Consider the following 23,271-nt stretch of genomic DNA (forward strand, 5'->3'; position numbering starts at 1 on the left):
GTTGGTTGGTCCCCTCTAGCAGACAGGAGGGAAAAACACTGTCTTTTATTTGTTTATAAAGCCTTAGTGGGAAAACTGCCTAATTATCTTATGTCACTTTTAAAATTAAAATCCATCTGTCATAACACATGGTCACAGAGCCTCATCTCCCTTGAAATCCCCCTTACCAAAACTAATATAGGTAAAATAGCTTTTAAGTTCTTTGCTTCCCATAAATGGAACACTGTTCAAGATGACTTGAAACTAACCAAGTATTTGTCTGTCATCCAATTTAAGAGCCTTTTAGATGCTAAGGATGTGCCTCAGTGCTGTTGTTTTAAATGATTCTTTGATTTAATTTCTTATTTTTTTTTTTACTTTATGTTATTTTTTTATACTTCATATAATTTATACTTGTATAATGTGTTTTTTTAATTTATTTTGTCTGTTTTGTTTTGTTATGGTTTGTTTATGCATTGTTCATTTGTATTATGTACCCTCAATCAGGGCATTGTTGCAAAAGAGCCCTCTGCTCAGTCAATTCTCCCTGAATAAATAATGATGATGATGTGTCTGTGAGAATGTTAACGTTTAATTCGGTGTTTAAGTTCCATTTTAGAATGTATCCGTGTTGTTAGAATGTTAGACGTTAGAATGTATCCTGCATGTGTTAGCCTCCGTTTGCGTTTTTGTCCATTCTTACCCACTGTGTTATGTAAAGATTTGACCCTGCTGGTGTTCCTTCTATTCTCTTTCAGTTTACCTGAATGTTGCATTGCAAGACGCCAAAGAAAGCCTGACTCATGCTCTATTCGCAAACAATATGTTTTCCAAAGATTCAGTTTATGCTTCTGTCACGCAGGCTTGACTCAGAGCTTGAGCAACGTGAGGGGGAGGCCACTCGTAGTTATAACTGATAAAGTGCACTTTTTTTACGTAGAGAAAACATCGGTATTGTGGAGTGTAATGCAGGTGTATGTCTAGGGGGTTGTATGCAATCCACCTGTTAGGAAGGGACAGAAGATAGGGATAAAGTGGGCGGGAGCAGTGTAGACCCAGAAGATTCCTATTCATTTTGAGCAGACATGTCTGAATTTGAGCAGCTGCTCAGTTTCTGTTATGCTCTGTAGATATTAGTGCAAACAGCACATCATGAATTTGCCAACGTGTAGGCCAACATATCGACACTTTTTGTGAGAGCCTTCATTTTACTGGATGTAGCCTATTACAAAATAGTAAAATTTCAATATTAACCACACCTGTAAGTGTTAAGATCACAAAGGTTTTTTTTTTTTTTTTTCATAAAGCATGCAAAACACATGTTTACTTGTGCTATACTCAAATAACCCGCCATTTTCTTTTCGTCGTTTCATTGGTGAATGCAGGCTCCTTGTATTTTGTTACCGCATAGGCACTGCATAGGAGCTGACAAGGTGAAAGACTTGCGGCGTTCGACACGAGCAGTATGAAGAAATGGCTTCTTTGGATATGTAAACATAAGTTTACACATGCTTGGTAACCAACACATTTGCATCTTCGTAAACGTCCATGTGATAGTTTGAAAATTGCTTTTATGCATCTCTGTTGTTTCCCTCAGGGTCATTTAAACCGGTGCTCCAGCCGTAGGAACAGGATTTTCAATTTAAAACGAATAAGCTTACATGAATCTACTGTTTAGAAATGTGCGGAGTATTACTTGAGGCTTTGTAAATCCAACAAGGTAAAAAAAAAAAAAAAAATGCATTTCAATTCATTATGTCTTTGTAACGCCACCTTTTCATGACCTAACTGATTCAGTTAACCAACCGTAGAGGTGCAAATCTCTGGGGAAGAGGCCATAGACATGTATACTATGTCTATGGGAAGAGGCTACGTTAGCTATTAGCTAGCCAACAGTTTAGTGGTGGTAGATTACTCCTAGCGTCAGCTGACATGGTCAGCCAAGGTAGAATATTATGCTGTCTTGCTAGCCACTGGCATCTGTCAGTGACTCCGGCGCGAATTTGTATCTCGTTCCAAATCACAGGTGCAAGAACAGCAGCGTTGTCGATGTTTGTTTCAAATTTAAAACGTAAGTTAAGTTAGTTTTTAGAATTATCAGCTGTCAAATTTGTCTAATTTAGCTACTCGTGAAACAGTAAGTTAACGTGTCGTTAACGTTACCTGTAAGCGTCGTAGCTATTTGACCTGTTGCTTTGGTGCATGTCTGTCAACTGAAACCATAAACGTTGCAAGGATGCTGCATGTTTTTCATGTTTTCATTGTTTTGCTGTCACTTAATTAGCGATGTGCGCCGCACGTGAGGTCCTGCTTGTTGGCGAAGGCAACTTTTCCTTCTCAGTTGCTCTGATCGAATCGTCCATGGATGAGCTGAATGTAACAGCCACTTGCTTACAGTCAGAAGATGTGTCAATTCGGATGGATGGTACCCGAGAGAACATACAGCGCCTACGCGATTGTGGTGAGCAGCTATACTTTCTCAGATTTTATAATGACGGAGGAAAGTTCATTACATTTGATTTTGCCATCTTTGTCAGGCTCATCTGTGCTTTTTCAAGTGGACTGCACGTGTCTGAGTGAACATGAAGCTCTCCAAAGTCACCTTTTTGACTGCATTATCTTCAACTTTCCCCACTTCGGTCGGAAAAGCGGAGTGAAAAAGAACCGTAGTCTCCTGGCTAAATTTTTTCTCAGGTAGGCAAATCAAGGAAGGGACATCTTGTTCCTGTCATGAACGATTTAGTTGCAACTAACCAACGCGACAGTCATTTGAAATGCATTGCATACGCATCTCTGTGTTAATCCATCATGTGATGCAACAGTACTTTTTAGTTTAAGGTCACGTGAATATGAATATTTCTAAAAATGAATTTGTGATATATTTGCCCCAGTTGTGTGCAGGTCTTAAAAGGTGGAGGAGAGATTCACTTGACCTTGTGCAATGGCCAGGGTGGTACTCCAGCTGATAGTCCAATGAGAGAGTGGCATAACAGTTGGCAAGCTGTTGCCATGGCAGCGGAGGCTGGCCTGATCTTGAGTGAGGTCCATCCTTTTGATCAGACCAAGTACCAGGGCTATAAATGCACAGGTTACAGGTGTGTAGAATTAGGCAAACTCAGTAATTGTATCATTAATTCAAACTAAAAGTGTATCTGAACAGCTATCAGTGTTTGTGTTACCTTCAAACTGAAGTGATTACTTTGGCACTGATGTAGAGAAACACATTTCTTACTGATGTAAATGTATGAACGCTTTCATGATTGTTCTCGTAATTTTGTGGTCTTGTTTGTTAGGAGCCAAGATAAAGGTTTCCATGTGGAAAGTGCTCTTAACCATATCTTCAAACGGAGTTATCCATATACTACACCGGTAAATTTAAAAATGGAGGCAGCGTTGGCCAAAGATAGAATATTAATTGAACTTCCAGAAGAGCTAAGTGATTATGTAAACAGGTACTGACATAATCATTTCTACATAATAATAACATGTTTGGAATAGACTTCTGATTCTGAGATTATGAGGATGTAGGGTTACATTTAGGGTTAAAGTGTGCACCACTGTTGGACCTAAATTTTGAAACCTTACAGTACACTGCAGTGCTTTAAAATGTGTTGGTATGACTCCTCTGTAGAAGCTTTTATTTCATGTTTCTGTAGTGAGCTAGTTGATTAGTGATGTACATTGTCTCACTAATCAATTCATCGGTTATCATTCACAGGTCTTTTCTTGACTCACAATCCTGCCACCCCGTGAAATTGGTGCAGGAGCAGCTTCTTAGGGAGCTGAAGTCATCATGGCCAGTGTACAGACTGACACAAAACTTTCCTGAACTGGTTTGTTGCACCCCAGATCAACTGCACGCTTTTGGTTCAGATTTTGCTACTGCCAACATGTATTGGGTGAGGCCCATTGAAACCCATGGTCAAGGTCCACACGAGGTAGACGAAGGTGATGACCACCCAAGCTCCAATACTAAGTATGCGCTACAACCATCTATGCTAATGCATCTCTCAGAGATCATCCAACATGAAGATTTCTGCCCCGGGACTCTACATGCCCTAAGTGGCTTGGTTTTCTGTCGGGCCCCTGTGTCCACCAGCACGTCTCCTGTCCATCACCAGCTTCTTCTAGTTGGAGCTTTCCCCTCAGACTCTGAACCTTTAAAGGGTCTCCATGGGTGTTTAGATACACTGCTGTCTCCATATGGGGTCTTATTTGTAGAGGACCAAGAGGACACCAAGAAAGTGTGGATGAACTCAGAAAAACGTCCTAAATTTGGAAGATTAGCATACGTGTCTGCACCAGAGTATGAATTTCAGGGTGTCAGACTGTCTGTGGTCACCATAAACCTTGATCACTTGGCTACTCTTGTCTTCAATCTCTTCGATTGGCGATTGCTTTGGAGTCCTGATCCCCGCTTCCTTCAGCACTTCTCTTCTAAACCCCTTGAACCTTTCTGCTGTTTCTCGCTGTACCCGCCAAGCTATTCACATGATATCAGCTTCTGGATGGAACCAGACAGCTTTGACGAGCTTGACTTCCATGCTGCGGTCCGTCAAGCGTCAGCAGGCACGGTGAGAGAAGTGGTCCTGGTAGACCGTTTCCGACATCCACACATGGGTCATGCCAGCCTGTGTTACCGGTTGACCTATCAGTCACCTGATCGTGCTCTTTCGCACAGTCAAATAAAGAACATGCAAACTCAGTTGCGCAAGCTGATTTCCCAAAAACTGCAGCTCACACTCAGGTAGAGAAAAAGCAGTCTAAGCTTACTTGAAGGTCAATTGTCAACAAAGCACTATAATTGCAAACCAAATCTGCCCTAAATATGTACTATAAATATGTCTACAGGTATTTCATGTACAATAATGTGTGCACTGTCGACTGTTTGGTTTGTACTTTAAGTACCCTCAGAGTATCATATATTGCACGACTACTAATATCAAACAAAGCAGGACCACATAGCCCAAATGTGTTTTGGTGTATGGATATTTACATACAAAATACATGGCAGACTACTATTTTAATGACTGAATGTTACAAGTTAGAATATACCATATTGTGTATACCACAAATGTTTTTTTTTTTTTTTTTGAGATGTGTAAATCTAACAGATTATAAATTCCAAACTTGGACAAGCCATATTAGAGGTTCAGTTAATGTGCTTATCATTTCAGTTTATTGTGAATATGACTGACCTTTAAACATGTTTACTGTGACAATGTTGGTAAATTAATAATGGTGCATGCTACACACTCACCAAGAGGTGATGTGTGTTTGTTTTGTTGAACTTTTTTTTAAGAATGTGGCTAAACATCAAATTTGTTTTTAATACGTTTGTTCAATGAAAGACATATTTTCTATTACTTCACGTAAGCCTTGTACCAGGCTGTCAGTAATGGATGTATCGAATGTAAATGAAGGAGGTGGAAAAGAAGATGTAATTATTTTTTGCTCATCCCGTTACCTCATGTGATGTAATAACAGACCAATACAGAGCATTGAGATGGTCTAGGCTGCTAATATACATGTGTATTTATTTTTTATTTAAGGTGAACTATTTTAAATGTGGAATGTATTATGAAGTTTTGGAAATGTTATTTAAATTGATTTTGAAGACTGATTTAGTGTACAATGATAGAATAAACTATTTATGAATTATTTTGAGCGGCGCTTCTGCATAGGTCTTATGTGTATGGTGAGGACTTGGGTATCACATGTGACTTCTGACTTATTCCAAACGAAGCATTTGTATGCCAGTAGAAGACATGGCGACGAAGGGACTCCGTCAGCGAAACAGACGAGGGAGTAAACAAGATGCTAATAATGTGAACACAAGTCTTGTCAACGAAAACCGAACGTCAAAAGAAGAGAAGAATGTTGACGACAGTAAAAACAGTGACATGCGAAATGAGTGAGTGACTCAGAAATCCCATTATAATAGCGGTATGCTGTTGACGAGTGGCTGGCTACTTCAATGTAAATAGCCTAACGCAATAGCTTGACTTCATGTCTGACACGTCTAGCTAGCCACCACAGTTTGCAGAGCCATAGTCAAACAAAGCACGTAATATACGACTGTTTTTGTTACAGCTACAAATTTACGACATGCTAGTCACTATTATGGCGTTTAGGCCATCTGCAATTATGCTCAAGCATGCTTGGAGCCTTGATCCAAACAACGTAACGTTAGCTAGGAAGATGCCAGCTTTGAATGAACGCTAGCTAACGTTAAACGTCTTTCATTCATTCAGTCACCCGTTTTGGCGAGGAATTATTCAAACCCAGTTCCATCCGAGTATAGGGTTCTGCCTGCTTTATGAACTCCACATTTATTTTTTAGAAACTCTTTCTTTACAACGACGTTTCATTGCTGATTATATTGAGGAGCTAATGTTAGCTAGCAGACTGTCAGCGTCTTTAGAGCCACGTATCATTAGCCGCTTGTAATATGATGAGCTCAATGAGCTGTTCAAGCATCTTACTTAACAGTTAACGTTAAGTTAGTGTGAAGTTGATTTAGATTACACACATGTAAATTGAGGCAGTTTAATTTGGTCCTTCAGCCTTTTTACAGTTTTGTATTCTCATGCATTATCTGGGAACTTGTTTTAATGTTTTCCAAACTGTCGCACTTTCCCCCTGGCTGGTTAGTTTGAACCCAGATGAGCACTTTACCCCCTTTCATCCCTCATATTACTATAGGACATCAAGTAAAGCTGGCCAGGTGTGGGCCCCAGAGGGTTCGACAGCATTTAAGTGCCTGGTTTCAGCACGCTTCTGTGCGGCATTGCTCAGCAACATCTCAGACTGTGACGAGACCTACAACTACTGGGAACCAGTGAGTGACTGACCGGGTCAGATTGTCACATACAACATAGGCCTATGTTCACAAGTGGCCAAATAATAAGTGTTTATAGTGTTTAAGTGTTGCTGTCGATGTGGATTGCTGAAATGCATTAAATCATTAAGGCAACATAATCAGAGCCAAGTTATATTTAGGTGGCACATTACAGGTAAATTAATGTTACATTACAGGCACATGCATTTGCAGTTACTACGAAAAGGTTGAGTAAACTTTAAGTGAATAACCTAATAGTATGCACAATGTGTATTTCCATTTGTCTTATTAAGGCAATTTTTCTTTTAATTTCAGACTCACTATCTACTCTATGGCAAAGGAATGCAGACATGGGAGTACTCTCCAACTTACGCAATACGCTCTTATGCCTACCTATGGCTCCACGCCCTCCCTGCCTGCTTTCATGCCAAGATACTTCAAACTAACAAGGTCAGTGATCCTTTCCCAGTATGGTGTTCTTTATCTCCATTTCTCTATCAAAGTAGTGTGTTAATTGTGTTAGAGAGGGAGCATCCATTGAAACGTCCTTATTTCTTTTACAGGTTCTTGTTTTTTATTTTTTGCGCTGTGTTTTGGCTTTTACCTGCTGTGTGTGTGAGCTCTACTTCTACAAGTGAGTTTGAATCTGTGAATATTACACCTTTATTTCATTGGATTTTAGCTTTTTTCAAACGACATACAACATGACCTGTAATCTTTTGTGTATTTTGCTGTTCCATAAGATTTATATAGATATATAATGTGTTTGCCAGTCTTGTCTCAAGTGTAACTTGTTTTTATAGTTCTTAACTAGCTTTTCTTAACTTTCAGGGCAGTATGTAAGAAGTTTGGCCTACACGTTGGACGCCTCATGTTGGCCTTTTTGGTATTGAGTGCAGGAATGTTCTGCTCCTCTGCAGGTTTGCCTGAGATGATCAAATTTCATAAAATCTATTATTTTCATTTCACAACAGCAGAGTAGATTGTAGATTGGTAGATTGTTATGAGCCCCAGCGAAGGATTACTCTGACCAACAGCACAGTGTCCTACAAGCTGTTCCTGTATCGGTAGATTATATCTCAAATCTTCACATATTGCAGGCAATCCTAGGAGAAAGAAACAGCTTTATAGCACAGTTTGGGAATAATTGTGAAATCTCTTGCCATATTTGTGTTCTAAATAACTGGGTAGGATACTGTGTTTGGGTGATCCACAGCGTTCCTCCCAAGCACCTTCTGCATGTACAGCACAGTGGTGGCCATGACAGGCTGGTTCCAGGGCCGCACCAGTTTAGCAGTGCTTGGGGTGGCAGCAGGAGCGATTGTTGGCTGGCCATTCAGTGCTCTGCTGGGGTGAGTGAGGCATGGAAGATCAAGTGGGTTTAATCTTATCAACTGATAATTAGAGGTATTGATTACGGTGTACTTGATCATTTAAAACATTAAATTACAATCATAACAACAAGCATTGTTAGTGGTAACGTTCAGCGTTTTTTTATTTATTTTAGATGTAGTATTGTGGTAAGGAAGTGTGAAGTGATTTTAGTGGTTCTTGTTTGTGGCAGAATCCCCATCGCCTTTGACCTGCTGGTGCTTAAGAGGAAATGGAAGAGCTTTATCCTGTGGGGTTTGGCGGCACTTCTGATTTTCCTGGTGAGAATTTAGTCTTTTAAAAGCCTAAAGCATTTTCATGATCGTTATGGTTACATCCCAGATGTTTTATACCATAACTTCAACTATTTTAATAATAATTCGTTTGTTCTTGTGTTTCTAATAGGTTCCTGTGGTGTTGGTAGACAGTTACTATTATGGAAAGCTGGTGATCGCACCTCTGAACATCATCCTTTACAACGTGTTCACTCCGCATGGCCCAGATCTCTATGGTACTATTCGTGATTTTTTTGTACCAACTAAAAGTGATGTGTGAAATCCTTTAACTTGTGTAGGAGTGTAGGCATCATGTTTGAGCTGCATACCATATTGTCATACTTAATCAAAGATAGAGAATCTGTAGACTTTAAATTTGACATCGAAGTGGTTTTGTACAATATATTCAGGATGACCATATATTTAAACTCAAAATGTGTCTGATGTATAACTATGTGTTTTCGGCCTTTGTTTAGGCACAGAGCCATGGCACTATTACTTTGTGAATGGTTTCCTGAACTTTAATATCGTTTTTGCATTGGCCCTGCTCTCTCTACCCCTCACCTCTTTAATGGAGGCACTATTAAAGAGGTTTAATGGTGAGTTCTGCGATAACATGCTTCAGCTCTTACGATTTGATTTGATTGGTATCTGTACATTGTTGTTGAGCTGTTAGATCTGCAGGTGTTATTGAATTAGCAAACTGCTTAAATATTATCATGATTTGGCATGACACCAGCAGATCACGTCCCAACTCTTTTTGCTTTTTTGTCCCCCCTGCCTGCTTGTGTGTGTGTGTGTGTGTGTGTGTGTGTGTGTGTGTGTGTGTGTGTGTGTTTGTGTGTTTGTGTGTGTGTGTGTGTGTGTGTGTGTGTGTGTGTGTGTGTGTGTGTGTGTGTGTGTGTGTGTGTGTGTGTGTGTGTGTGTGTGTGCGCGTGCGTGCGCGTGTGTGCGCTGCAGTACAAAACCTGGGACGCCCTTACTGGTTAACACTGTCACCCATGTACCTTTGGATGCTGGTTTTCTTTACTCAACCCCACAAGGAGGAACGGTTTCTGTTTCCCATTTACCCTCTCATCTGTCTCTGCGGAGCTGTGGCACTATCCTCTCTCCAGGTACAATGAGGAACTACGACCAGTTATTTATTTGATCTATACATTTACCTCTCTTGGGTATTTTGACTTTCCTGACTAGTAGTTGTCTTATTAGAAATAATATCTCAGTAGTTCTTATAATGTCTCTTCCAGCCAGTGCCATAACAAATGCACACTTGCGCTTAGAGACTGCTCTTGCTGCATAGCAACTGCTTGGAAGATGCACAGGATTTGTCTTTGTTTGGGAAGACACAGCAATTGACATTAACTGCATAACACAATTAGCTTATTTATAAGGCCAATCCTTTTAGTTGTAGTCGCATCCATCATTTTGACTTGTTTGGTCCTTAAGTGTGGTGTGTTTCTTCTCTGGTCGTTGCAGAAGTGTTACCACTTCCTGTTCCAGCGGTATCGCTTGGAGCACTACACAGTCTCCTCCAACTGGCTGGCCCTGGGCTCTGTGCTACTCTTTGCAGTGTTGTCGCTGTCCCGATCTGTGGCTCTCTTCAGAGGTCAGGAGAAGCCAAATGCAAACGAATCAAATACATTTATCTATCTATATATCTTTGCATATCTGTACTTGCAACAAGAACCCTGCCCACTCCAACCTTTCTCTTACAGATTTCTAAAATATGTATGACTAATATTGCTTTGTTTGGATATTTTTTACTCATGAAAAGGCTGATTATTCACAGGGCAAGTTTGTGAGCAATTCTGTTTGGCAACAGTACTGGCCGTTACCACCCAAAAACCATTAGTCACACCGGTTATGCGGTCCTTTTTTTGTCCTTGCATGGTAATGGTCATCATCAAAATTGCCCCAAATTATGTTTACTGTATTATTAGCACACGGCTGTGTTTGCCTAAACATTTATATTTATCTGGAAACCTCTGTGGGCTCTTGCATCAGTAATTGTTTTCGCTTTCTCTCAGGTGTTCCTCTTTCACTTTATAAAACATTTAGTCATTCTCCTTTGACGTGTTTGTTCCCAGGCTATCATGCCCCATTAGACTTGTATCCCGAGTTTCATCGCATTGCAAAAGACCCCAGCGTCCACACTGTTCCAGAGGGCAGACCAGTCAATGTGTGTGTGGGCAAGGAGTGGTATCGTTTCCCAAGCAGCTTCCTCCTACCCAACAAGTGAGTCTGCTTTTCTTTAAAGGTGCCAGATTAACCAAATTCCCAGTGCTCCTGTTCGTTATATGCATCTTGAGTCTTTGTTTCAGCTCTTCTAGACATTTGTTCACCTCTTCAGGGCAAGAGAGATGCAAATAATTGCAGTCTGAAACAGTCTTGAAACATTTGATCTATGTATGTGGTGTCATAATTCAAAAATTAGCGAAAGTTAAATGTTTTGTATTTATGTAATGATAATGTAACTCTGAAGATCTGATAAATTGTTCCCCAATATTACTGTATACAGTGTCTATAAATGTAATCTTGGTAATGATTATTGGCCCCGCCCCTGTCTAAACTGACACAACATTCTGTTTATTATTTCTTAGTTGGCAACTGCAGTTTATCCAATCAGAATTCCGAGGTCAACTTCCCAAGCCGTTTTCCAATGAACCATTAGCCACCCACATGATTCCCACCGATATGAACGATCAGAACCTTGAGGAGACATCACGATATGTAAGTGCAACAGTAGCTCCATGATATCATGAGAAAAGAATCCTTTATTTATAAGTAGGCTATTACATCAAAGCACTTGTTCAGCAGAAACGGTAACTAATAAAGAAAGATGTCCTGTCAGGTGGACCTAAAACAGTGCCACTACCTGGTGGATTTAGCCTTGGATAAAGAGGCACCGCGTGAACCACGTTACGCTGCTAACAAAGAAGAGTGGAGCATCATTGTTGTGAAGCCTTTCCTGGATGCAAGCAGGTCAGTTCTGTTTTTTTTCCCCCTGTGCATTGTTTATCTTTTCTGTTAACTTTAATGTTAGCCCCAGTGGTGAGTAAACGCTCTCTGGGAGAGCTCACACGGGGCCGTCTAAACCAGCAATATAGGTCAGTTAGGATTTTGCCTGTTAAGTTAATCTCAGTTCTTGAGATTAGCATCAACGTGCAGCTTCTTGTCCAATGAGCGAGTCTCTTTGAAATAATGCTTATTGGTCTCTATGCTGTACACTGCTTACTCACACATACCATGTCAATGTACAAATCCAATTATGACTAACTATCAAGCTCTGTCTCTTACACAGGTCTTCAAAGTTCTTCAGGGCCTTCTATGTTCCATTTTTCTCAGAGCAGCACACAACATACAGCAGCTATGTAATCCTTAAGCCACGGCGGCCGAAGCACTCCAGGAGACGGACACAACCCTGACACCCCCACCCCCTTCCTTTTCCTCTTGGGTTTCTCTGAACACCAGTTTACCCTTCTGATGGCCCATAGTTTTCTCTCTCGTCTTAAACTCTGGGTCATAGCATTGCATCAAATACTGTGTGTATGTGTGTGTGTATTTAAGTATTTTGAGAGTTGGGATGTGTATTTATGTACATATGTATAATGAACATTTGTATTGGAGAATGGTGAAGTAGAATGACCATGTTTGCCTGTTGTCCAAAACTGGGGGTTATAGCCCCTGCTTTACTCTCGGCATTCCATCCATCCAGTCCATGGGTTAACATGGATACAGCTTACACACAACCTCAACGGTTAAACCGTCTGCTCCATTCCAGAGAATGACTTCACTGTTGTCACCTTCTGTGCCGCATCCATTGGTGTGATTGCCTGCGCTGGGTGGTCCGTGCCCCAGAGGCTGGAAATGTGCGTGAAGCTGACCCTTTAAGGACCACAGTCCCCTGTTTGTTGCATCCTCTGTAGTTTTAATGTTCTCTGAGCCTGACCTGGACAGTGAAAAATGACCAAAATTGAAATGGTCAAACGTGGACCAATATCATGTCAAGTCTCTGCTGAGGTACTTCAGTGTTTCTCATTGTAGTCTGTCAAGTAAGTGGAACCCATCGGACCTCTGTTCATGTATTGTTCTGATCCACATGTACTTCACGCTCCCCGTGCCAAAAGTTGTGTTAGACAACTTTAGCTTAGAGGGCATAATTAAATGTCTCTCTTCTCTTTTTTTTGTATTTTTCAATATGAAGGAGATTGGTTCGATCAATCAGTGTTGTGCGAATTGGCGTCATTTTGGTTTGAAAAGTGCTGGGGACATAAAATGAAGTAAATGCAGGTGCAGTTTATAAATGCTATACAACCATTTTAATAAACATCCACATATTGCAGAGATGCAAGAGAGTTTGTTTTGACTTCCCCGTTTGACGTAATGGTCTACAGTACCACCAGAGCAAGAAGAATGTAAGTGTATTAATCAAGGGCAATGAATTTAATGAATTTGGGTGTGGTTATACTAGGCTAACAGACATGAGCCTAGAAATAAAATAACCCAACCACCCAAGATTACAAAATCCTGGAGAGACTGCTTAGACTAACGTCAAAACTTCCCTTTTTGTGTAGCAGTTCGATTTTCTTCTATCATATGTTGATTAGGCACTTTGATTGAGAAACCGTCTATTCATTGTGGTGAGATTGTATTCTTAGCTGTCAAAAGTGGTAAGGAAATTGGTGATTGCAAAAAGAGGTGAGGTGTCCCCAGCGTAAATGACTCCTGGTTGAACATATCGGGGGAAGCGACGAACACGATGATGTGAACAGATCATTTAAAATAAAATGGTTGTGTGTTGATAAAATGAAGTGGGCCTAAATGCAAGTGTGGTCATTTGTGCACAAGTGTCAATGAAATCAATTTTCATTTATGAAATAATGCAGTTAAGATGTGACTGTATTTTTTTAAAAGTTGAAAATGCAATTCTGTAATGATTAGATCAGAGGATGGTACCCTGTTGAAGTAAACAACTTGATTAAAATATGGAAGTACAGGTTATGGTGTAGCCTAATGTATATTCAATCGTGATATGCTGACAAATAACAGTGTCTTTCAGTGAAGGCTAACCCTGAGCAAGTTATCTCCTTGTGAGAACAAACAGGCTACTGATCAGCTCTAAATAAAACCATACGTAGATCAAAGTTTAAATGTAATCATAATACTGCCAAAATTGCTAATTCAACCATTCCGGCTGTATATGTGACTTGTTGCACTCAGCATGGCTTTTCCTTTGTGTCAACAGGTTGCTGGTCCACAATAAATGAAGAATTACAACATGTTAGGCGTAGGTCTTGAGACAAACCTTGTAGGCTATACCTGAGGTGACTAAAGACTTAGATGGATACTGTCTGTGGTCTCGAGCCTTTCCCCATCTTGTATGCCAGGATGTGTTTCATGCACTTGTTTTATGTTACTGCTGGCTTTCCAGGTATGCTAATGTGCTGTAACATTAGCCTACCTGGAAAGCCAGCAGTAACATAAAACAAGTGCATGAAACACATCCTGGCATACAAGATGGGGGAAAGGATCTGTTACAAAGTATGCGTTTAACTTGAATGTTTGTTCACCTGCATTCAAGAAATAAAGGTTTAAATCTTATATAGGTTTCTTTAAAATTCACATACATGGTATGACAATAATAGAAGTTGAGGAATGACCACTATCTTTGTAAAATGTTCTACAGTGATAGGGTGTAGGGGTATTTTAATATGGTGTACCGGTAAGCCTGGTGGCTTTGTAACACCATTTCGGGAAATGTTAATTAATGATTAACAAAATGTCATGCTTTAAAGAGCATGACGTCACTCTGCAGCAGTCTGCAGTCAATATAGGTAAATTACCATGCGTCTCCCACTGGTGCCCCCCAGTGGAACAAGTTTAGTAGGAGTTGAAAAAACCCGTAGGAAGTGGGTTACCATACATTATCCAAGATGGCGGCCGCAGATGGAGACGATTCCCTCTACCCTATTGCTGTACTCATTGACGAACTGCGAAATGAGGATGTCCAGGTAGATATTGTTATCATTAGCTGTTTAACTTGTGAATATGTGAAATATTGATCAGAAAAATTCTCGCTGGGGCCAGGGCCCGGTAAAACCGCGATCTCACTAACATTGTTCGGCTAGCTTGCTGGCTAGCTATCCTAGGGAGGTTAACGTTACCGGGTTCTGGCCTATGTTTTGCAGTGGTAACTTCAGCTCGATAACGTTAGCTAACGTTGCTATGTTATCGGCGTCACATTGTTAATTTAGACAAACGCTGAGTGTGTTCTGGCAACGCATGGTCACATTTAAATTATTTCTCGGATAATATATTTCTGTGTTGGTATGTTTGGCATCCTTTATGATAATAAGAACCGGTTGGATGAGTTTTGAGATCAGGCAACTCAGTCCAAGAGCTGGCTACCTACCGTAGCATATCGAAGGACAGTAGCAAGAGTATATCTCCGCTAGATGGCTAGCTAATGTTAGGTAGTGGGCTACATGTCGCTGCCTTGCTTTTTCTTCCGAGAATAATTGGTTGGTGGTGAATTGGATAGTCGTTTAAGTTAGCAAGCTAGAATTCATAGATAAGTCTTAATTCGGGGATGAACAAGAAAACGCGCGTGATGACACTCCTAACGTTACTTAGCACAATTATGCTAACTGCCTACCGTGATTGACAATCAGTTTGCATCATATGTAGTTCGGCTAAGGGTTGAAGCTAAGTTTAGCCATCTGCTAAACTAATAGTTTTCGATCTGGTTAAATATTTAAATTATAATTGTAAGGCTGAGTATTACCTAGTTTTGGTCAGGTAGAGTCCAAGATTCCTATGACCAACTACTATTCATCAGTCTTATCAGTTGTTGTTGCATACTCAACTTGCCAACGGGTGTGCTAAGATGGCACTTGGGGATTGTTGGTTAAAGACATTACGTTATCAAAGTCTTTATAAGCTGTACGGACTAACTTAGATGCAGTGTTGTGTCTGAGGTTCTCTATCGCTTGTTAAAGTCCAATATAAACGTAGTATAGGCACTTCCCTAGGAGCACGTAGGATAAGTAACCTTAAGGTATTTTTTCCCCCTCTAAATGATTTTCAAACAATATGGGCAACACATTAATTTATCCACATATCTTCATTCTCCAATGTATTTATTTTACAGCTACGTCTGAATAGCATCAAGAAGTTGTCAACAATTGCTTTAGCGTTAGGGGTGGAGAGGACTCGCACTGAGCTGCTTCCCTTCCTTACAGGTAGGTGTGAACTTTGAAACACGATACCATATTAATCAAATCCTCTTTGTCATACTAAACTACGGGTAAGCAACACGTGCTTAAAGAACGCATAATCTTTACCATTATTATGTTCAGCAAATTCGTTTCTATTAGACATTAGAAATTGAATTGAACATGTCAGACTGTCGTGTTTCAAGTGAGCAGAACTGTCCTAAACAAAATGCACTAGTATGCATCCATTGTAGCATCGCTACATTTTGTGTGTGTTCCTTTCAAGTTCAAATGCCCTGCTTTGAATCTGCTTAAATAAATGGATACAATCACAAACCTAAGCAGAGTTTATTTTTTTGCATGTGTGAGACCGTATTACCGTACAGTACGACTATTCTGTTTTTTCTGTGTCCACATGGCTGGTTGCTCAAAATACATTCTATTCTTGTAGTCCAGAAGGCTTACAAACACAAAGCTAATGATTGCAAATAAATTTCAGGATACTCAGTGCAAAACTCAGACCACCTCTGATTTATCTTTGCCCTTCCCAGATACTATCTACGATGAGGATGAGGTGCTTCTTGCGCTTGCCGAGCAGCTCGGTAACTTCACCATGCTGGTTGGAGGCCCGGAGTACGTGCACTGCCTCCTGGTCAGTATCACAATGCAAGGGGATGATCTCATCATCTCAGGTGATCAATACTTCATCTTTCCAAATGTCCTTTCCTTACCCCTTTTTGTCTTTGCCCCAGCCCCCACTGGAGAGCCTGGCCACCGTAGAGGAGACGGTGGTGCGTGACAAGGCTGTGGAGTCCCTGCGTAAGATCTCCCATGAGCACTCCCCTGTGGACCTGGAGGTGCACTTTGAGCCCCTGGTGAAGAGGCTGGCCAGTGGCGACTGGTTCACCTCCCGCACCTCTGCCTGTGGGCTCTTCAGTGTGTGCTATCCCCGTGTCTCCAGCACCGTCAAAGCAGAGATTCGCCAGTAAGATGCTTTTGAAGTATCACTAACAATGACATTTCTACAACATAGGAATATGCAAATACATTAAAACAATTTGGGAAACCATAGCACTATGTGTTGCATTTGGTCAGTCATTTTGTATATCAAGAATGTATCTATATGTGTAAGTTTGTATATAACACGAGTCATTTTTTTTTCCACAGGCATTTCCGCAACTTGTGTTCCGATGACACTCCCATGGTGCGCCGTGCTGCAGCCTCTAAACTGGGAGAGTTTGCCAAAGTCCTGGAGCTGGAGTACGTCAAGAGTGACATCATATCCCTCTTTACAGCTCTGGCGTCTGATGAGCAGGTGACTTTTTCTCTCTCCCCTGCATTGTTGATGTATTTGTGTGTAATTCTCTTTCAAATATTTACTTTTATTTTTATTGAGCCTGAACTTTGGAATGCTGATCGATATGCAATAGTGTTGTCACGATACCAACATTTTGGTTTCAATACGATACTTAGTCATGAGTTTCGGTACTTCTGATACTTTTTGATCCCATACCCAGAAAACATTTTGATGCGGCTAATTAGACTAACCTATTCCTAGATTATGATATATCTGTCATATTGTAGGGTAATGTTGTACAAAAAAGTCCTTTTTACAGTATGTATAAAACATTTAAATTGGCACTGGTCAACTGTCTATAAAATTACGTTTGTGACTTTGCTATAAAGAGATGCATGTGTGAATTAATGAATTAGCAGTTAAGTTAAATTCGTTTCTCTGGACAAAACGAAAAAGTGATCTGCCCTCGTCTGTTGCTCTCGACTTCACGCTCATATTACAAACTCAGTCAGGGTTGTTTCCTTCCACGTCACACACCCTACTACTGCAACATAACCACTGTCAGTGTTGTGCTTAGAGACCAATCCCTATTTGTCAGATCAAGTATTCATTTGCATTATATTATTAAAATTTTCTTTTTCAAAATGCTGGTATCAAACTGTTTCCAAAACTCCAGTACCACAGTACTTTTACAGTATCGGTATACCGTGCAACACTGATCTGAAACAAATACAATTTGACATTTTCTGCCTGTACTCGCTCCGTTCTAATGTTGCTGTGATGTTCTTGTGATGGCAGGACTCTGTGCGACTGTTAGCTGTGGAGGCCTGCGTCAGCATTGCCACGCTGCTACCGCAAGAGGACCTGGAGTCTCTGGTCATGCCCACTCTCCGCCAGGCAGCAGAAGACAAGTCATGGAGAGTGCGCTACATGGTGGCCGACAAGTTCTCTGAGGTAAGTGGGTGGTGTTCTTTGTATGCCGTTTGTCAGTCTGGTTCCAGCTGGTTTCTAGCTTATTGGAATTAAAGGGTCAGGTATTTAAAAAGCTTTATTTCAAGTCTTTAAGATGTGATTGGAGCAAATTAACTGTATTAACAGTATGTCTTTGGTTGTACAGCTTCAGAAGGCAGTGGGACCAGAGATCACCAAAAACGACCTGGTTCCAGCTTTCCAGAACCTTCTGAAGGATTGTGAGGCAGAGGTTCGGGCCGCTGCAGCAAATAAGGTTAAAGGTGAGTGGACCACCCCCCCCCCCCCCCCCCACCAAACTCACGCAGACACATTATTTACCTTCCATAGCTTTTTTTTTTTTCTTTGCTTTTTTTTTTAACATTTCATCTTTCTGTTCTTGTTCTTCTCTTAAGAGTTCTGTGAAAATTTGACCGAGGACAGCAGAGAGACCATCATCATGACCCACATACTACCTTGTGTTAAGGTAAAATGAACCTGTTAGCCACCCTTTGTTTTCATTCTTAGTAATAACTTGACAATTTAGCAGCATGTGTGCTGGCCAACAACATACATATTTGTCTCTTTGTTCTTTTAATTTGCCCTCATCTGCACCTGGTATATTGAGTAAATGACTAATGTTTGTTTTGTTTGTAGGAACTAGTTTCAGATACCAACCAGCACGTCAAGTCCGCTCTAGCATCAGTCATCATGGGTTTGTCCACCATCCTTGGTAAAGACAACACCGTTGAACATCTTCTTCCACTGTTCCTGGCACAGCTGAAAGATGAGGTAAGCAGGTCTTGGCCTGCCTTGCTTAATATTCACAGATATGAATTCTTCTGAAATGGGGCTCACAGGAAGTTTTGAAATGGCTGATGAATTGATTAGGCCACTGCTCATAAGCTATCCACATGTATAACTATAGTAGTGCTGGATTCTCTGGCATCTGAGTTTGTTTAAAAAAACCTTTTCATAAATCGGGCACTGCTATTCAAATAAAATTGTTCTCCAAGATGCTCATGTTTAGAGCAACAGACTAAACGTTGCTTTCATTCAGCTGTAGAATTCATGACATTTACTTTTTCAATTCTGAAGTCATCATATTGAGCCAGGGATAAGCTTATTGAAGTGACTTTATTTCCCTCGCCATTTATTTTTTTCTCTCTGCCTTATGTTTATTATTCAGTGCCCCGAGGTTCGTCTGAACATCATCTCCAACCTGGATTGTGTCAACGAGGTGATTGGGATCCGCCAGCTGTCGCAGTCTCTGTTGCCGGCCATTGTGGAGCTGGCAGAGGACGCCAAGTGGAGGGTGCGTCTGGCCATCATTGAGTACATGCCCCTGTTGGCAGGGCAGCTGGTGAGTCTAATTCAATCAAAGATATATAATATATACCTGTGTCTGTCTAGTCAAAGATATATAATATACCCGTGTCTAGTCAAAGATATATAATATACCTGTGTCTAGGCATTTCACCTGAGGTTTAACTGTGGTTTCTGCTTCTTGTCAGGGTGTGGAGTTCTTTGATGAGAAGCTGAATTCTCTGTGCATGGCATGGCTTGTTGACCATGGTGAGTACAGCCTCATCTTAAGACTGGAGTGAAAATAGGACCTCTAATCAGAATATGCCTACCGTTTGTTTTGATGGATAACCAACTGCTCCTCTTGTCTCCAGTTTATGCCATTAGGGAAGCAGCAACATGTAACCTGATGAAGCTGGTGGAGAAGTTTGGAGCAGAGTGGGCACAGAACACCATCGTCCCCAAAGTCCTGGGCATGGCCAACGACCCCAACTACCTCCACAGGATGACCACCCTGTTCTGTATCAATGTGAGTATGATGATGAAGTCACAAACAGGAAGTAGAAACACTAGTAGGCTTCTTTCCATGATTGAATAGCCTTCTGAGTGGTTGGATAAATAATTTGCGTACGGTGTCTGGTAACTATGTACATTCTACTGGTCTCTGACTCTGTAAATGTCATTCTCTCAGGCCTTATCTGAGGCTTGTGGCCAGGACATCACCACAAAACACATGCTCCCCGTGGCCCTGAAGATGTCCAACGACCAGGTGGCCAACGTCCGCTTCAATGTGGCCAAGACTCTGCAGAAGATTGGGACGGTGCTGGACAGCAAGTATGTGAATTATGTCCAATGTTTGATGAGAAAATGTTCACAAAGCACACCTTAAAGGCCATAGCTGGCTATATGCATTTGAAAATATGGTTCTGCGGGAGAAAGAGACTGATGCTAAGGAGTGAGCCCTGTGTGTCTTGTAGCTCTCTGCAGGCTGAAGTGAAGCCGGTGCTGGAGAGGTTGGCTACAGATCCAGACATGGATGTCAAGTTCTTCGCTCTGGAGGCCATAAGTGGTAGGAGGGAAATTTGACTTGTTCTTCTGATACTGCGTTCATTTTGATACTTAAATTTGCAGTTCTGTGATCTTGGTTACATAATGGTACAAGGATAGTACTTAAAAATAGGCTTTGTTTTGTACTGACTTATTGTTACATTATGATGAGGTGGTGGTGATTTTATTTTAAACAGTGAGTGAGTGAATGAAATCCCTCAATCTTCCTTTGCAGTTCTTGCCCTGAACTAGAGGATCCACACACAAGATGAACTTTCAGCGTCTCTCGCACCTCAGCACTGATGTCTGTGATCATTTGTTGAACATTTAACCCAATTCAATGGTGCAGAGGGAGTATCTTCTGGGGAAACTCTGTTTTCACTCTAGATGTCTTACTCACTGAGCCCTCCGCACTCCTGCTAAACACACTATTCTGGTTCCTTCTTCACCAGAGCAGAAGACACTCAGAAGTCTGATGCTTCGGAGCCACTAAAATGTCCCTGTCCTGTACCCTCACTGACCTTTGAGCTTTCCAGTAGCACTTTGTAGGTTGCCCACTGTACTTGCAACGCCACAAGCGCATCTGCACCCGTTAGAAAAAATTTAGAAGCAAAGCAGCTGACTCGCTGTTTAGCATAATTTGTGTGTACTGTGAGTCTGCGCTTGCGTTTCTAGTGGTTTGCCAGGCCTTGTTCTAGCACCATGCTGTGCATGCGTAGAGCATGGCTCAGGACTACACCCACCGCTTGTAGACTGTGGAGCCACAGATGTGCTGCCACAGAAGACCGTCATCCTTCACAGACAAAAGCATTATCAACATGGCTGCTTTCCTAAAGGGACCACAACAAAACTCCCTCCACCTACTTAGCGTTACGTGCTGCACAAGCTGACATCCTATCTTTTCTGCTGTCCATTTTAAGCTGCCCCCCCCCCCCCCCATGCTCTTTGTGCCATTAACCATGCTCCACACATCTCCCTCACTTTCCCCTATTTTAATTCTTAAGGGTCTTTGTTCATAACGAAGTGTTCTGTATGCTGACTTGTAACTTATATCATTTGTACAGAAAACAGTTGCATGATTTCACATACACTGTAAAATTGGGTCTCGATGCATCAGGAGGTGTTTTAATTGATTTGTTGTGATGCTGTAGATGCTACATGCAGTACATGACGGTGAAACAGGCGTTTCAAATGTGAACTGACATCAGCTGTAGGGGTGTAACTATAGCGTATCTGTTGTGTCATAAGAACATGTCTTGTTTGTATATGAACATGTTGCACCTCTTCCCTACTGACGCACGGAAGGGGAAATGTTTTGGGAATAATCAATAAATAACCCGAGGTAACTCACCTGTGCCTGTGTGTTTCACTATGACGTTTCTGTCAGGGAAAAGACCCTAAACAGTTAGTTAGCAGATTAAAGACACCACCCAGCATGTAAGTGAACTGGACTTGTTTACGCCGCGTCCGGCGGAGAGCAGACACCTTGACCAGGGTCTCTCTGACGTGCCAATGCTAAAACAATACAATTATTGAAAATCCAATGTTTACACAGGATGGCAGACAGGATTCTGGGATACACTTAAGATAACTGCACTTTAGCTGAATTTTACTTCTGCCCAGCAACAAGACATTTCACAATACCCCCAATTCCTTCTTATCTTGCACCTGTTCTCCAACAGCCATTCTACAACCCCCAATTCCTTCTTGCCTTAGGTAAACCTATACGTGAGGTATCTGGGTTAACATTCTTGACTCTGCTAATTGTCTTCCAAAGTCCAATCTACATGGAGAACGCAGGGCACACAGCATTTTGGAACAAACCTTAAAACAAAAAGACATTCATGATAAAAATATCTTTAACAGTTTCAAACTAGGTCCCAGCTGTCCTACCAAGACATTAGCACACGTGTTTTATGTTTCATACTCGTGTGCACTGAGTCAGGATCCTAGTGGGCACATGTCATTTAGTGGGACCTAGATGGGTATTAACTATGTTAGGTGAAGCATAGACTGTTACACAGTCATTGGTTAATATAAAACCATTATTTTGTGTTGGGAAGCAAACACAATCTACTCTATAATCTCAGTTTTCACACTTTAACTTCTTTTTGAAGTTGAAGCCAGTTTTAATACCCAAAAATCATGTGTCTGGCATATCTAATTGTGGCCAGACTGATTATGAAGTGTCACGTTTCTTTTCAGGTATGTATGTGATTGTGTGCTCATCATTATGATTATCATAGGAATTACATTTAAGCAATTAAAGAAAAATCTATGTTCTCTCTCTATACCATAGTAACTCTGCATTGTTTTTCAGAGAGCACCTCCCTTCCTATCTTGCACTTCTAGTAGTTAACTTGCAGTTACATTCCTGCACTTTTTTTCTATTTCTTATGTAAAACAGTATTTATTGTTACACTAGGTCTCTATTAATCATAGCTTGACTGTTCTCTCCCTTGTACGTCACTTTGAACAAAAGCATCTGCTAAATGACTAAATGTAAATGTTTTTACTAGTTTTCATCCCACAGGAAATATAAATCTTTTTCTGTTGTGAGTCATGGTAGCTCAGTACCTTTACTCTCTGATGGTGCAGATAAGATGAAGTGGAGAAGAGGCCAGTTCTGTACATATTACCCCTGAGAAACCCTGAAGTCTGGATGCAGTCACAGACCCCACAATCTTACCGCAGAGACCTGTCCGTGTGTATACACTAAACCAGACCATTATTGTTTCAAACACTCAGAACTATCATTATGTTATACACTGATGTCACATTCAGTGCTTTCTTGTGTACGTTATTCCGTGCAGATTAATCTGTTTTGACTAATTGCAGTTTAAGGGATAGTTGTGTCCACCATCACAAAGGCCCTCTTCTGATCATCTGAAAAACTTGAGTGACAGCTCCTGACACCTCTACAGGTCAGTGAAGGATGTCACACTCCCAACTGGTAATTGGGGGATGCTCTGCTCATATTAGACATGCCTCTTA

The 23,271-nt window shown here is 41.0% G+C and overlaps 3 protein-coding genes across 5 annotated transcripts; all 3 read left to right on the forward strand.

The window, feature by feature from the left end:
* The first annotated feature begins 439 nt into the window (after nucleotides 1-439).
* On the forward strand, nucleotides 440-5,646 carry fdxacb1 (ferredoxin-fold anticodon binding domain containing 1). Of its 2 annotated transcripts, none has more exons than XM_012821956.3 (6): nucleotides 440-2,050; nucleotides 2,264-2,440; nucleotides 2,517-2,673; nucleotides 2,871-3,074; nucleotides 3,273-3,431; nucleotides 3,698-5,646. In XM_012821956.3, exons 1-6 carry the CDS (start codon nucleotides 1,912-1,914, stop codon nucleotides 4,728-4,730), a joined length of 1,869 nt encoding a protein of 622 aa, XP_012677410.2. In that variant the 5' UTR covers nucleotides 440-1,911; the 3' UTR covers nucleotides 4,731-5,646. The 2 variants fall into 2 exon arrangements, with proteins under 2 accessions (XP_012677410.2, XP_031427363.1); XM_031571503.2 differs by having other exon boundaries at nucleotides 440-1,494.
* Nucleotides 5,646-13,277, forward strand: alg9 (ALG9 alpha-1,2-mannosyltransferase). Of its 2 annotated transcripts, none has more exons than XM_031571502.2 (15): nucleotides 5,646-5,893; nucleotides 6,634-6,820; nucleotides 7,136-7,270; nucleotides 7,384-7,454; nucleotides 7,652-7,740; nucleotides 8,037-8,172; nucleotides 8,385-8,472; nucleotides 8,597-8,702; nucleotides 8,943-9,065; nucleotides 9,427-9,581; nucleotides 9,943-10,072; nucleotides 10,554-10,701; nucleotides 11,067-11,196; nucleotides 11,318-11,448; nucleotides 11,768-13,277. In XM_031571502.2, exons 1-15 carry the CDS (start codon nucleotides 5,733-5,735, stop codon nucleotides 11,889-11,891), a joined length of 1,914 nt encoding a protein of 637 aa, XP_031427362.1. In that variant the 5' UTR covers nucleotides 5,646-5,732; the 3' UTR covers nucleotides 11,892-13,277. The 2 variants fall into 2 exon arrangements, with proteins under 2 accessions (XP_031427362.1, XP_012677447.2); XM_012821993.3 differs by having other exon boundaries at nucleotides 6,685-6,820.
* Nucleotides 13,278-14,322: 1,045 nt separating this feature from the next.
* Nucleotides 14,323-21,627, forward strand: ppp2r1ba (protein phosphatase 2, regulatory subunit A, beta a). Its single transcript, XM_012821990.3, has 15 exons — nucleotides 14,323-14,477; nucleotides 15,617-15,707; nucleotides 16,232-16,332; nucleotides 16,433-16,665; nucleotides 16,848-16,995; nucleotides 17,776-17,931; nucleotides 18,095-18,209; nucleotides 18,342-18,412; nucleotides 18,583-18,717; nucleotides 19,115-19,288; nucleotides 19,440-19,500; nucleotides 19,605-19,759; nucleotides 19,922-20,064; nucleotides 20,208-20,299; nucleotides 20,513-21,627. The coding sequence occupies exons 1-15, from the start codon at nucleotides 14,400-14,402 to the stop codon at nucleotides 20,527-20,529; spliced, it is 1,770 nt and encodes a 589-aa protein (XP_012677444.1). The 5' UTR covers nucleotides 14,323-14,399; the 3' UTR covers nucleotides 20,530-21,627.
* The last annotated feature ends 1,644 nt before the right edge of the window (nucleotides 21,628-23,271 follow it).

Source organism: Clupea harengus, chromosome 8, assembly GCF_900700415.2.
Source record: "Clupea harengus chromosome 8, Ch_v2.0.2, whole genome shotgun sequence".
NCBI lineage: Eukaryota > Metazoa > Chordata > Actinopteri > Clupeiformes > Clupeidae > Clupea > Clupea harengus.